The sequence below is a fragment of the Xiphophorus maculatus genome, chromosome 15, assembly GCF_002775205.1.
Source record: "Xiphophorus maculatus strain JP 163 A chromosome 15, X_maculatus-5.0-male, whole genome shotgun sequence".
In the NCBI taxonomy this organism is placed as follows: Eukaryota; Metazoa; Chordata; class Actinopteri; order Cyprinodontiformes; family Poeciliidae; genus Xiphophorus; species Xiphophorus maculatus.
This window is the reverse complement of record NC_036457.1, coordinates 3294891-3308807: the sequence shown is the minus strand read 5'-3', so window position 1 is coordinate 3308807 and position 13917 is coordinate 3294891. Positions and strand designations below refer to the sequence as shown.

Here is a 13917-nt window from a genome sequence, read left to right as displayed (position 1 = left end):
TGGGTGTAAAAATACTAATTTATTATTTACAAACTGTAAACTTCCCCAAACTGGCAAACAAAACAGTAGAAAAATACACAGAGTCCAAACCATCGTCTCGTTGCAAACCAGGATAAAGTGATGCATTAAAAATGATAACAGCTTCAGATGAACTGGAACTCATTCAGCTAACAGAACGTTTTCCAAATACGATGATGAGATGCATGGATCATTCTCTTACTGGTAATAAAAAGAATTAAAACTCATAAAATAATAAACAGATGATCTTATAGCAATGTTCTTAGTTTTGGCACATTAACTTATAAAACATGACAGTAAAATAAAATAAAACACACTTAACTGCATAATTCCTGGTGTTAGACCAGCAGCTAATGTGTTAAACGTATCATTTTACAAATACATTTAACCTCAAATTTTTAAAGTTAGAAAAAAAAACAAACAAACAAAAAAACAAACCATCTCCATTCAGTCAAATTCAATTCAAAAATGCATTATTGATCCCAAAGGGAAATGAAAAATATTCTGACTGATGTGAGTATTAAATGTTATCAGTGGAGCAAAGAAGATGATGAATCTGAATTTTCATCAGCTGCCATCAATCTATAATAAACAAAAATCCAACTAGATAATAAACAAACAAATTTCATCATATTTATGATGAAATTTGTTGTCTAAGTCAAACATGTTGGTTCATTTCTGCATATTGAACTTAGCATCTTGGGTTTTTTTTTTTAAATGTTCGGGGTCAGCATGTCTGCAAATATATTTTCTAAACTTATTTTGTAAATGCATCACCATGGAGACATGAAATTATAAAGTCTTTGTGCAAATTCTGAACTCCGTATGGAAACGTACGAGCGGCAGCAATAAAAATTCTTCTCTATTTAAAACCATACAAGATGTTATTTGTTTCAGTTTTCTGAAACAAATTAAACAGATTTTTTTTCTAAAGGTTGGATTGAATCCAGTTTTTCCTTCATGTGAAACTGTCTGGACCAAGGCGGAAGCTGGCCAGGAGAGGAAGATGGTCCGATGAGTGGTGCCAGTTGGGAAGTCTGTGGATTTCCTCCAGCTCTGATTGGCCAACCAATGACAGCCTGCTCAGCAGCTGGAGGCCCCGCCCACCAGGAAGTAAAGGCGTTGCATTTATATCTAATAAAGGAGAGCCGAGAGAGAACAGGAAACTGTTACTAATAATGACAGGACAAGAAGTGTAAGTGTGTGTGTGGGTGTGTGGGTGTGTGTGTACCTGAGCTGTACAGGATGTAGTCCACGGTCAGGGATGTGCGTGAATGGCTGGTGGTGACCTCAGGGCGGCCGTCCGGCAGCAGGCGGTGCCCGTAAGACGACTGCAGCTTCAGGTCATGTTTGATCCTGTATCTGGAGCAGTTCGGCTCTGACCTATGATCAGAGGTCAGAGGTCAGAATCGTTCAGGACACACACCTGGCCTCACACTGCTCTGATTGGCTTAAAGCCTGATCATCTGGTTACCTGGTAACATCAGCTGAGACTCCAGGGGCCGGATCTTCAACCGTCAGGTTAGAGATTCCTCCTTCCACAGCTGAGGCAGAAAGCAGAGCTGAGCTGAAACCGGTTCAGGTTCACATTAAATGAGCTGAAACCGGTTCAGGTTCACATTAAATGAGCTGAAACCGGTTCAGGTTCACATTAAATGAGCTGAAACCGGTTCAGGTTCACATTAAATGAGCTGAAACCGGTTCAAGTTCACATTAAATGAGCTGAAACCGGTCCAGGTTCACATTAAATGAGCTGAAACCGGTTCAAGTTCACATTAAATGAGCTGAAACCGGTCCAGGTTCAGACTGAGTGAGCTGGTCCAGTCTGAATGGAGAGGAATCGGGTTTCACCTGCAGGGCTGCTGGGACGCGGCTCCTCTGTTGGTTTGCTCTCATACTGGCAGCACTGGTTGATTCCCAGTCCGGGGGACCAGATGGGAGGGGTGAGGAAACGGTGACCTCTGGGACTCATTTCCTGACCCGACACCTTCACAACATGAGAACTCAGTCAGGACTTTCATTTCACACAGAATGATTCACAAGATTTATTATTATGATTACATGTGTTAGAGAAATAAAACCATGTAAAGCTGCAACTAACAATTATTTTAGTAATTGATTATTCTAGTGAATAATTAATTAATTGGAAGAAATAGACATTCTGCAGATTTTTTCTTATTCTGAAGTTAATAATTATTTGATAACTAATTTAGATGACGATGATGTCAATAATTGATTAATCATGATTAATCGTTTAGTCTCGTCTCACCATGTTAATCTGCATCCCTTTGTACTTCAGAGAGCCTGTGATCAGGAAGTGGTACAGTGGGCTCCACGGCGCCGAGTTAAAGTCCCCACAGAGGATCACTGGGTTGGTGGAGCCGTCAGGGAGGCGGGACAGCCGGCCGATCTCGGCCAATAGGATGGCCAGCTGAGCCAGCTTGATGTCGCCACGGCGAGGGTTGTAGAGCAGGTGAGTGTTGGCCACACAGATGGAGCAGGACGCGTCGGACCGGGCGGCGCCGGCGTTTGGCTGCAGCACGACCACCATGCCCACGTTGTCCCGATTCAGGAGGGCGTCGCCATGGCGATAGAACTCCACCGGCGTTGAGGAGACGAGCGAGAAGCGGGAGGATTTAAAGGTGATGGCGCAACCGTCTGGTTTCTTCCCTGTCCGCTTCTTATATTCACACTGGTACCCTTCAACACACACCAACACACGCACACACACACACACACACACACACGTTAGGTTTTACTAAAACACGTTCTTTACATTTTATCACCACTTTCTGACACTGCACTTTCTCTTTAAGCTTATATAGTTACTGAAATATTCAAACTCCGACTGTTAAAAAACTTCTTAAACATCTCTGTCAGTTTGTTGTAAGAGGTGATGTTTTTATTTTTGTTTCAGTATTTTTCATACCCAGTAGAAGAGCAGGTCCAGATTAATCCTAATCTGAGATGATCTGGATACTTCAGCCTCTAAATGCCCCTTTTATTGTTGAAACATTTAGTTTCCTGTTTCTCTCAGTAACTCAAAAACCAAAAAATATCAGTGAATAAAGAGTCAAGTTATGACAAATTAAAATAGCTATTTACCTATAAATAAATATAAATAGTACTTTTATCTTCTCAATGAGAGAATGAAAAAAATGTAAATTTTTCAAAACTTTATTTCCTTTATTCTCCTCTCAGCACTTTAAGATCGAAAGAGAGAATCCTCTATTACATTATCTGTTGTCTAATTTTCTCAGAAAAGTAAATAAAAAAACTCTACAGCTACAGAAATATTGAGTTATGGTCCTAGATCTATTATAATAATAATAATACATTCATCTTTAGTTTTATCAATAGAAGATAAAAGGATAAAATCTGGAAGCTTTGATGTTTTTTCCACCATATTATACTTTATATATTCTATAAAACTGTAATAAATTCTGTATTTTTTAGAACTAGTTGGAAGACAGTCAGGAGTTGGTACCTAACGCCTGTAGAGCCGGTTTGATCTGGTTCTCATAATGATCCTCCTGGACCTCCTGAAGACACAGAATCTGGGACAGAAAGAAAACAACATTTATTTCAACATTTTCACTCTTTCAGCTGCACTAAGTATTCAGCTTCCTGTTTCTGAGTTTTATTTAAACCTCTGATGTCCAACAGAGAAAAGGAAGAAGCTGCCAACAGAACCAACTGGTCTGTCTGGTACCAAACCAGGAGAGGCGCTGCTCAGGCATGACATTTAAAATCAAACATCCAGCGATATTTATGGAATCATAGTGGAAGGTGTGACCACAGAACTAAACTTTAACTAGACCGGGTTCACACCTCTGCTCAGGTGAGGCCCTATGGCGCTACTTCGCTCACGTTAGTCGGTGTTTCTCCTCCAATGGCGCTTGCCCCTCTCCATTCTCACATTGAACGGTTTAGCCAATGTCGTACCGCCTCATAATGGACCGAGCCTATCAATGTCCGCGCTCACAATGGAAATCGGCCAATCACCGTGGCGACATGCGAGCCTATCAATGTCCGCGCTCACAATGGAAATCGGCCAATCACCGTGGCGACATGCGAACCTATCAATGTCCGCGCTCACAATGGAAATCGGCCAATCACCGTGAGCCCTCCCTCTCTCAGACGCCCTCACGCCCCCCACCACCACAAACAAAACAAATTTCGAATTTTATTTTTAAAAATAAAAACCGTTGGAAGATTCTGAAAGTCAGATGTCAGTAGCCTAGCTTCGTTGAAGAAGGATTCGTCATCACATCATTGATCTCTCGACCTAAACGATCTTGCTGTGAGTACCCATTAATATTGTTTATTGTCTGTTGTCGTTCAAACAGATTTCGTATTTATAATTGTACATCAGCTAAAATAATATATTGTGGGTTAAATAAAAGGGCGACATAATGATGTCATGTTCTGAGTGCAAGAGTAAGGACACATTTTATTTTATAATATAGTAGTAACATTTTAAGTTAAAATGTAAATGCATACATAGATATCAACCTATATATAGACCAACCTCGATCGATCGATCGAGGGTTATAGTTTTTTTTTTTTACCTCATCATAATTAGCACAGAAAACTATGGCTTTGATTTTACTTTTAAATGCTTTTATGTCATACCCATTGTTAGTTGTGCACAAAGTGCATCATTAGTTTATGGAATTTGATTCTGCTAATTCCCAATGTTATCTTCAGATGAGCACCAAGCCAAAGAGCCACAAAGGTATGGGGGATGGGGAGTGGATGGCAAGGCTTAAGGCATTTGCCAGCACTGGGGTTTGGCCTTCCAATGCAGGGAATAGACCAGCCCCAAGGCAGAAGAAATGGCATGATATCTATCAGAAGGTAAAGTGAAGTCACTGTTTCATTCACTTGTGTGTGTAGATATGTTTATAAAAAAGGACAGACTTGAGTAGCTGTCATTAATAAGATTATGTTACACTGTTTCAGATAGAAAAATGCCCCATGCAAGTTCGGGGACAGACCACCCTTTTTGGAGCGTCTGTCACTTGTGACTGTGGCTTTCACACTGTTAAAGTAAGCTGGTTTAAAATAATATCTAATAACAATCACTTCTTAGTCAAATTTGAAGCTATGTCTTGTCTCTTGCAATTCTGGTGAATGGTGACTTTTATACTTAAAATATCTTTGTTTTGGTAGCCTGCACTGCAGCCTCCTTCTGCACCTCCTTCTTTGACCCCACAGTCTGTGGGTTCACAATCTAATTCTGGAGATACAGCAACAGCCACCCGCTGTTTCCTGAGGTCCCCTCCATCTTTGTCAAGGGTAAATGTTCTTGTTTGTTTGCTCAATACTTTATATTATTGATTCTGTCTTGGCAACAAACTATAATAGTTTTTGAACAAAACATTTTCTTGTGCTTATTTTGATGTAGTGATTTATAAAGTATATACTTCACATGATTGTACATTTCTCGTTATTTCTCGTTAGGCAGTCAGCTGCCTCCACCCAGCCTGCTGCCTCCACCCTGTCTGCTGCCTCCACTCTGTCTGCTCCCTCCACCCAGCCAGCTCCCTCCACCCAGCCAGCTCCCTCCACCCAGCCAGCTCCCTCCACCCTGTCTGCTGCCTCCACCCAGCCTGGCATTGCTGAGCCTATGTCAGAGGTGGGCATTCATAGTAAGCTGTAGAATTGAAGAAAAATTTAATAAAACTTCAAATAACTTCAACATTATTTATGTTTTCTCAGGGTTTAGATGAGGCCGGTGTACCAGGCCTGGACAAAGTTGACAGCTTGGCTGAGTATCTGGTGGAGCTAAGGAGCAAAACCTCACTGGTGCTGACCAACCAGGAGGTCAGTAACATGCATTGTTGCTTGCTGCAGACATGCACACGCCTTTCACCTCACTTGCATATTGTTGTCCTAATGTAAAATTGTTTTATTTTCCTGTTTAGGTGAGCTGCATTGTTGCTCTGTGGCAGAACCTGCTGGAGTTTGATAAACAGAGAACGGTATTTGCTGCAAGACATCAAGAAAGATTGAACACTGGGAGGTTTCGGTCCCCCAAGAAGAGGCAAGAATTTACTCCTGGGGTTGAGAGTGTAAAGAGGCATGCTCTAACCACTCCAGCCCCATCTGCCCAATGGCCAGACTGCTGCCGCTTGGTGGAGACCATCTTTGTCCGACTGTGCAATATCCATCGTAGTCCAAAGAAAAGAGGAGCAGGCACAGTCTCCAGGTGCAGCCCCTGCTCAACCTGGTAGAGAACCTCGAAAATTGACTCGCAAAGTTTTGCACAACACATGCAAAAAATGCGGGCAGTTTAGAATAGCTGAAACAGGACACAGCCAATATAGAGGGCAAATTTACTGTCCCTCTAATGAAAGTCTCACTAAAGAGCAGTGGCTGGAACAAATTAAAAAGAAAAAATAAACATTTTCTTTATTTTAAATAACTTCACTGTATATAAGTTTTATTTAGTTCATAGTGTGTTTATTTTGTTTTGGGTTAATGATACAGATATTTATTCTTATTGTCATTGTGTACACAAAGTAATTCAACAAACCATACAGTAAAAGGATTTAAGTCCTTCAGCAAACCACAAATTTCTTGGTTAAGAAAAAGAAATGGGAGACTTCAATGGAAATGTGTTGCATCCAAATGCTACAATGTTTTGGGACTAACTAAAAATGTTTAATTCACTGTCTTAATTGTTGAATAAATATTTGGTTCTTTTAAACCGATAAGGTCTATGGTCTTTTGTGAGTAAATATTAGCTGCTTCAAATTCTGAATTATTGGTAATTTAAGCATACACTAGAAAAAAGATATCATTCACTTCACTCAAAGTACTTTAGGAAAGACACTTGCAATTTTAGTTTCAGTCACTGTTTTGTGGGAAAAATGAAAATAAGCACTGGGTATGATTAAGGACATTAAAATATACATCAAGTATATAGTATACAGTATAATTTAACACATTAATTTGAATATATCAGAATAAAAAAGCAAAATTAATTAAGCAATTCAAAGTTTTAAAAAGAAAGCCTTTTATGACAAGTGTTGGGTTTTAGTTTACAGTACTACACTATCTGTACAAAAAAGCATTTAAAATGTTTTCAAGATACAAAAAAACAGCCGTTACTTCATAACACTTAAACATTAATTGTGGGAAATCTTTTCACTAAAACATAGTATGGCGACTGGTAGGATCGAACTCGCGACTCTGGGATCGGCCTCACTCTTCCCCTTTCTTCTCCCCTCCCTTTCTTCCCCCTTCCTTCCTTTCTTCCCCCCCCCAAGCAGACTATTGTTCCCCAACTTTAGCTCAGTGGTTAGAGCACTGGTCTTGTAAACCAGGGGTCGCGAGTTCAAATCTCGCTGGGGCCTGAATTATTTTTCTATTTCCAATTATTTACACATTTTTAAAAACAACAAATTGTTCACACAATTGTGATCTGATGTGCTACAGCAACTGGGATCAGTTTCTGAGGTTAAACATGATTTAAACACAAATAAGCCGGATAAAATCTGAGGGAAATAATCCCACCTGATGAATAATATTCCAACCGTCTCTTGATTTTGGACAACAAATAACACACATTGCTTTACATTTTAAAGAAAGATAATATGGCAGATATTTCTCACTGACAATAAATCAGCCTAAACATATCTGTTTATTCCTAACCTAAGAATTATTTCTGTTAGCTGCTCCAATGATGTCAGAAGTTTACATACATCTTCTGAACGTTTTTTGTTTCTTTCCAGAAAATTCTCACAACAGTTTGTTGGGGTTTTGGATCATTCCTCCTGACAGAACTGTTGGAAATGGGTCAGGCTGGTAAAACCTAAATTACTGACTTTGTTACCTCTTAGATTTTGACCAGCAGGTGATTTTTTTAATTACTAAACTCCAAACTTTTCCAAATTTCCACACTTCTTTTTTAGCTTTATGGGTATTTGAATAGAAAGTATAATCTTTAAAATTGTTTGGGGGGCGTGCCGTGGTGGCGTAGTGGTTAGCGCGACCCGTATTTGGAGGCCTTGAGTTCTCGACGTGGCCGTCATGGGTTCGACTCCCGGACCCGATGATATTTGCCGCATGTCTTCCCTGTTTCCTGTCAGCCTACTATCATATAAGGGACACTAGAGCCCACAAAAAAACCCCTGGAGGGGTAAAAAAAAATTGTTTGGGTTGTTTGTTCTGATTAACTGTAGCTCTACAGTAAATAGAGCAAAATATAGAAGCATTTTCTCCTGTAGGGGCATGTAAGGTACCTTAGAAAAGCTTTATTTAACAGTGGAGAACATTTGAGCACCAATATCCTTAATTTTGGGAGTTTTGTAATCAGCCGATACTTACGTATGAAGCATCATCTGATTCTTATTCTTAGACACATTCTTACCGACCTCTGCAATGTCTTAAAAAAATAAAATAAAATAAAAATATAATAAAATCAGCCACTGTCCTCTTTTCCTCTGCTGTGAGAGGTTTGATCAGCCCACCAGGTCATTTCTGCACATTAACAGTCACACTGTTGTGAACTAAGTGACTTTCTTGGTATATTTAGTGACATTTCAGACAAAAAACATTTGGAATCGGCCCAAATCAGAATTGGTAGGTCAGGCTTTTTAAATGTTAGTAACCAGTGATCAGAAAACTGCGGTCAATGCACAACTGCATTTGAACTTGACAAATAAGATATGAACATCCTAGATTAAATGGAGATTTCTTCAAGGCCTTTTCCATGAAATACTATGAAATAAACTTTTAATGCATCTCGTTTTTCATTGCGTTTTTGAAGCTAAAATAAACCCTGTCTGTCCTATCAAGAGGAAACTTTACTTTCGTTTTGGATTTATCTGACTGAAAACTAATTCAACCACTGAAGTTCACAACAGTAAAGTGGTGACACGTCACACAGCAAACACCGACATAAAGGTGTGCCTGTACTGGGTGTACAGGTGTAAATGAGTCATCACCACCAGCTGTGACAGGTGAGGCCCTATAGCTAACTTTAGCTCAGTGGTTAGAGCACTGGTCTTGTAAACCAGGGGTCGCGAGTTCAAATCTCGCTGGGGCCTGATAAGTTTATTTTTCCATCCTGCAGAGACAAACATTTCTTATTTACCGATGGCCAAACAAAAATTTATCAACAGGGTTAAGAGATTTAATATTTAGCTAAATCTAACTGTATATCTCACTACTAATAAATGTAAGATACATTTGCAGATGTTACAGCAGTGGCATTCTATGGAGGCCCCTAAGGGACAAAGGGGAGTTTTTTGGTTTGTTTTTAATCTCCTTTTGCAATAATAATCTTCATGTATTCTGGAGCTAAATTGGGGCCATAATGTTTGTTCCTAAAGCTGACGAAAATACAAAACAAAAATATTTGAAACTTAAGAAAAAAAAAGCTTGAATCTTAAATGTAGTATTCAATCTTTTCATTTTTCAAACAATATTTTTGGCTATTTTGGCTAGGACGTTTTCTGTTGTCCTCCAGACAACTAGTAGTTGTGTGTTTAAATATTACTTTACCAGCCAAAATAAATTAGTTTTTGATTGTTTAAGTTACCTGGCTGCTAAATATCATTTATGAAAAGGTACTCATTGAATGCAGAGAAAGCTACAATACTTTTTTTAGTTTTATAAATTTCTGACACAACCGGCCCTTTGAGGACATTCATGATCGAAATAAAAATGAGTTTGACATTCTACACCCTGTATACTTTGACAAGTAAATTATTGATATTATTCATACAGTGTTATTCTGCTGTGGAAAATCAATGCTGGATTTATTATGTACAAAAACCCTAAAAACAAATCCTGCTAAAATCTGAAATTGTTATATCTATATTTAAAAAATAGTTGATTCTGCACATTTTCTTAAGGAGCCATTGTGGAAAAAGAGCCACAGGACTCCTGATTTATATAAAAAAATAATAATTTGTGGAACAGTTTGAATTAATTTGAACTGCAGGTTGGGAACCAAAACATCCCTCACAATTTTATGTTGTTTTCAATGTTAAACTCTGTTGACTTTTCTCTCTTATTTCTAAGTGAAGCAGTTATCTACACGTTTTCTGACTGAAACATACTAATCTGTGAAAAAAAACATCCAATGCTACAATCCAGTGACGCATTGAAAGCCAGTAATGAACAGATTTACAGACACACTGAGCACAGAGACAACTGGTCTGACTGGAGTCATACCAGCTGCAGTGGAAGGAAGGTGTGTCCACAGCACTGAAACTTTAACTAGACCGGGTCCACACCTCTGCTCAGGTGAGGCCCTATAGCTCAGTGGTTAGAGCACTGGTCTTGTAAACCAGGGGTCGCGAGTTCAAATCTCGCTGGGGCCTGAATTATTTATTCTTTTTTTAATCTATAGTGATTTTAAAATTGAAGAAAGTAAAGCTTCTTAAAATTGGAAGGAAATTAAAGTTTTCACAAGGGATTCCTACAACGTCTGGAGTAGAAATACAGAAAAGAAACACATTTTCTTGGTAAGAACCACCTCTCAGTGACTTCAGAAATGATGGATAAGAGGAACAGTGAGTATATTTTTAGATTTTATGATTATTTTCAGGCTTTTTGTCGTCCACTCACGTCGGCGTTGTGCTGCTGGATCTCTGCCAGCAGGTTGGGCAGCCGGTACGGCCAGGGCAGAACAGCAGGGTCACAGTGTCGGTACAGGTAGGCGTTATCCTGCAGCAGATCCTGGGATAAGATGTTGTAGGACATCACAGAGAAGTCAAAGACTCTGCTGTCCTCTGGTGGCTGGGTTTCAGTACTGCAGGTCTCCCAGTACCTCTGAAGACCTGAAGAAAATGAGGTTTAATTTCATCTGATAAACAAAAAATGTGCAAATTGGGAGGATTGCTTTGCTCCATACTGATAAACAAAATTAAAACAAAGTCAGTTTTACCAGAATAAACTTATAGTTTTAAGAGAAGTTGCATGAGAATCAAAATGGTTCCGAGAATAAAGTCGTATAAGAATAAAGCCATAACAATATGAGAATAAAGTCATAATGTGATGATTTTATGCTTGTAAGATTTCATTCTCATCATTTTATGACTATTCTCATAACTTTATTTTCTTAGGTTGGCCCCAATGCTCCGTTGAATTGTGAGTTTAATAATCCCAGTACATTTTGCTTTTTACTGCGTAGGAACATTTAGAGAGCTTTAATTTTACCATTATTAAAAGAGAAACTGACTTTTAACTGGGTGTGGAGGTTGTTGTGGAAATCGTCCGTCTGCTTGAATAGAACTGGAGGGCTGGTACTGAAGCCCCGCCCATCTCCCTGCATCGACACCGCCAACCTCGTCAGGTTCTGCCGACCAGGTTTGGTTCTGCTGAAGGCTCCACTGCTCCTCAGCAGGCCTGCCTCGGTACCAGACGTTGGGTTTCTCCTGCTCAGTCCTGGATCCTGCAGCTTGTGAATGCTGGTTTTTAGTTCTGTCACTGCTGCTTTTTCTCTCACATTTAGTCCTTTCACTGCTGCAAACTCTCTCGGCTCCGGTTTTTGGTTTCTCTCCAATTCTGGACTGGTGGTTCGCTGGAAGTTCGCCGTCTCTTCTGAAATCCCAGTGATGATGCTCCTGCTTTGACTCCCTCTCCCTGGCTTTGGCCCTCGTTTCCCTCGTTCCTCCATCCCTGGATGATACATTTTCCCAAACACTCTTCCTGTCCTCTCCACTTTTCAATCGTTTGGTTGGAGGTCCTCTGCTGGAACGCTCCATCATGACATCCACAGAGGTGTGGAATGACTGTAGACCACCAGTGTTGGCAAAGTGGAATCTGTTACCACTGAACAGTGGACAAGGAGGTGGGTATGGTGGGGGAAAATGAGGAGGCCAGGGTGGGAATCTGGGGGCTGACCACCATGGAGGAGGGTGAGGGGCGAATGGTTGGTAGTGGGAGGAGGCCCAGGGGAGAGCAGGATGCCCTCTGGGACGAATGCAGGAAGTGAAGGAGGTCACTCGGTGAAGAAACATGGGAGGTCTGGAGTTCAGAAAGCAAACAGAAAGTTCATAAGCAGGTTAACATGTGGGAACGCATGAAAATACTCATTCTGATTTTTTGTTCTTGGGATTACAACATAAAACGATAAAGTTCTTTAATTGAAGAGGTTTTAAATCCAACAGAAAACGTTTATCCACAATGTATGCATACAGGAAGATGCCCTAAGCTTTTCATGTGATTCATATAAACTTAAAACAAATTGCTTCAAAATACGAACAGGAAGTTGATGTGCTTATAGAATGAAAATGGTGGTATTTCTCAATTAAATAGGAAACACATGACTTTACAGTATTAATGTCAATCCCAGCATATTGGGGGGGGGAAATACCGATTCCCACCGACTAACTGGTGCATCTTTACATAATTATTTAACTGAGTATAACATGTAACCACATTTTGACTTCACTCTAAACCATCCTAGTTATAAAAGGTTGGATCAATACACCGGTAAAGCAGAAACAAACGCTAACCGACAGGCGAGCTAACACATGTTTGGCTAGCTTGCACCTCAATCAATACAAACTCCGTTTCTACAAACAGCTAGCTAACATTAGCATAGCATACCTGTTTTCGGGCGTGGACGTGCCATTTGTTATCTTGGGCCTCAAGTGCATTCGGATAAAATATTAAAAACAAACATTGTCAGCATTTATTTCCTTAGTTAAACCAGCACTAAAAGCAAACCTCAATTCATGTCCTTAAAAAAATTACGCACGTGATGCTTTCAAATACACAGGAGATGTATGTTATTATTCCAATTTGACCAATAAAATGTAGCTTTAAATGAGCTAAAAAGCGCAAAATATTCCAAAAAGTTTAGAGATGTTGCGCAAATATAAAACAATGAGCTTAAACCTTTAAAAAGTTACCTGAATTCTCCGTGTTCTTGTTGAGTATACATAGTGTCAAAAACTTAACAAAAACCCTTACAAGTGAAAAGAAACGGTAAAACGTATCAACCAGAGATGTAACCAAAATGAAAAATATGCTTCTTATACTTCAAATCTCTTGTAGGTTACACCTTTGACTGCGCTACAGCGAAAAATATCATTTTTAAAATTACGCGAACGTATCTTCAGCTCTTACGTCATATTCATCCTCTGAACGCTGGGAGTTGTAGTCCTTTTCTGCCGTCTGCAACTCTTAATTCTTGAAGGTTCGAACCCCGCCAGGGTTTGTAGCGAACTACAAACCCCGGCGGTACGGCGAGAAAAACAGTACCGACTGGAAACAATCAAGTTAATTACAGTCCATTTAACCGGCTTGAAATGTCAAGACTCTATAAATCGCAAAACGCGTTGATAAATTCAGTATTATTGCGGTTTTTGTAAAGAAACACAAAATAATATCATTAAGGTTATTTCAACACAGCTGCTCAAAGAAAGAAGGTAGAAAAACGGAAAGGTCGCTGTACTTACGTAAAGGCGACTCTCTCCTCTGGAAAGCAGGGATGCAGTTGAAAGCGGCTCGAAAAGATTAAATGTCAACTTTTCCTCTGTGACATCTTCTGCTGTTAATGTCTTTAAAATCCAAAGGGGAGCAGCCAGGTTCGGGTTAATGATTCCCTGAGCGGATGAAAGGGACCGGTGGACTGGGATCAGAGGGGGGATCTGAACATACTGTACTCTGTAACTGTGTATACAAACACTCCGCCTCAGCTCTGATTATTGTGCTTCAGTTTGCAGAAACGCAATTTCTCCGTTTACACTGGTTCTCCCGTTAAAGAGATCCTGCTAGAAACGCAGACAAAAGCAGTTGCTTGTACTTAATGACACCACTGGTAATAACGTGTCTAAATAATTATTTTTTTAAAATAGAAATTTGAATTAATATGGATAATTTGTGCGTATTTGTTGAGAGGGGAAGAATCCGCTTTAATTAAATGAAGTT

At 39.7% G+C, this 13917-nt stretch overlaps 2 protein-coding genes and 3 non-coding genes across 10 annotated transcripts; 4 read left to right on the top strand and 1 right to left on the bottom strand.

Moving 5' to 3' along the window:
• Positions 1-13674, bottom strand: LOC102221587 (protein angel homolog 2). 4 transcript variants are annotated; one of them, XM_014471539.2, is made up of 9 exons: positions 13446-13674; positions 11219-12006; positions 10606-10817; positions 3506-3575; positions 2288-2718; positions 1870-2005; positions 1493-1562; positions 1250-1401; positions 1-1152 (listed from the first exon to the last, which is right to left on the bottom strand). In XM_014471539.2, exons 2-9 carry the CDS (start codon positions 11997-11999, stop codon positions 977-979), a joined length of 2028 nt encoding a protein of 675 aa, XP_014327025.2. In that variant the 5' UTR covers positions 12000-12006; positions 13446-13674; the 3' UTR covers positions 1-976. The 4 variants fall into 4 exon arrangements, with proteins under 4 accessions (XP_014327025.2, XP_023203705.1, XP_023203704.1 ...); XM_023347937.1 differs by lacking the exon at positions 13446-13674 and adding an exon at positions 12897-13425; XM_023347936.1 differs by lacking the exon at positions 13446-13674 and adding an exon at positions 12592-12888.
• LOC111611387 lies at positions 3584-8051 on the top strand. 3 transcript variants are annotated; one of them, XM_023347940.1, is made up of 7 exons: positions 3584-4321; positions 4729-4878; positions 4984-5070; positions 5194-5319; positions 5489-5659; positions 5743-5847; positions 5949-8051. In XM_023347940.1, the coding sequence occupies exons 2-7, from the start codon at positions 4729-4731 to the stop codon at positions 6255-6257; spliced, it is 948 nt and encodes a 315-aa protein (XP_023203708.1). In that variant the 5' UTR covers positions 3584-4321; the 3' UTR covers positions 6258-8051. The 3 variants fall into 3 exon arrangements, 2 of the variants coding, with proteins under 2 accessions (XP_023203708.1, XP_023203707.1); XR_002754032.1 differs by having other exon boundaries at positions 3584-4878; positions 5485-5659; XM_023347939.1 differs by having other exon boundaries at positions 3584-4878.
• Positions 7309-7379, top strand: trnat-ugu. The gene has a single exon. It is a non-coding gene; the product is annotated as a tRNA-Thr (tRNA).
• trnat-ugu lies at positions 9004-9076 on the top strand. The gene has a single exon. It is a non-coding gene; the product is annotated as a tRNA-Thr (tRNA).
• Positions 10286-10358, top strand: trnat-ugu. The gene has a single exon. It is a non-coding gene; the product is annotated as a tRNA-Thr (tRNA).
• Positions 13675-13917: the final 243 nt, after the last annotated feature.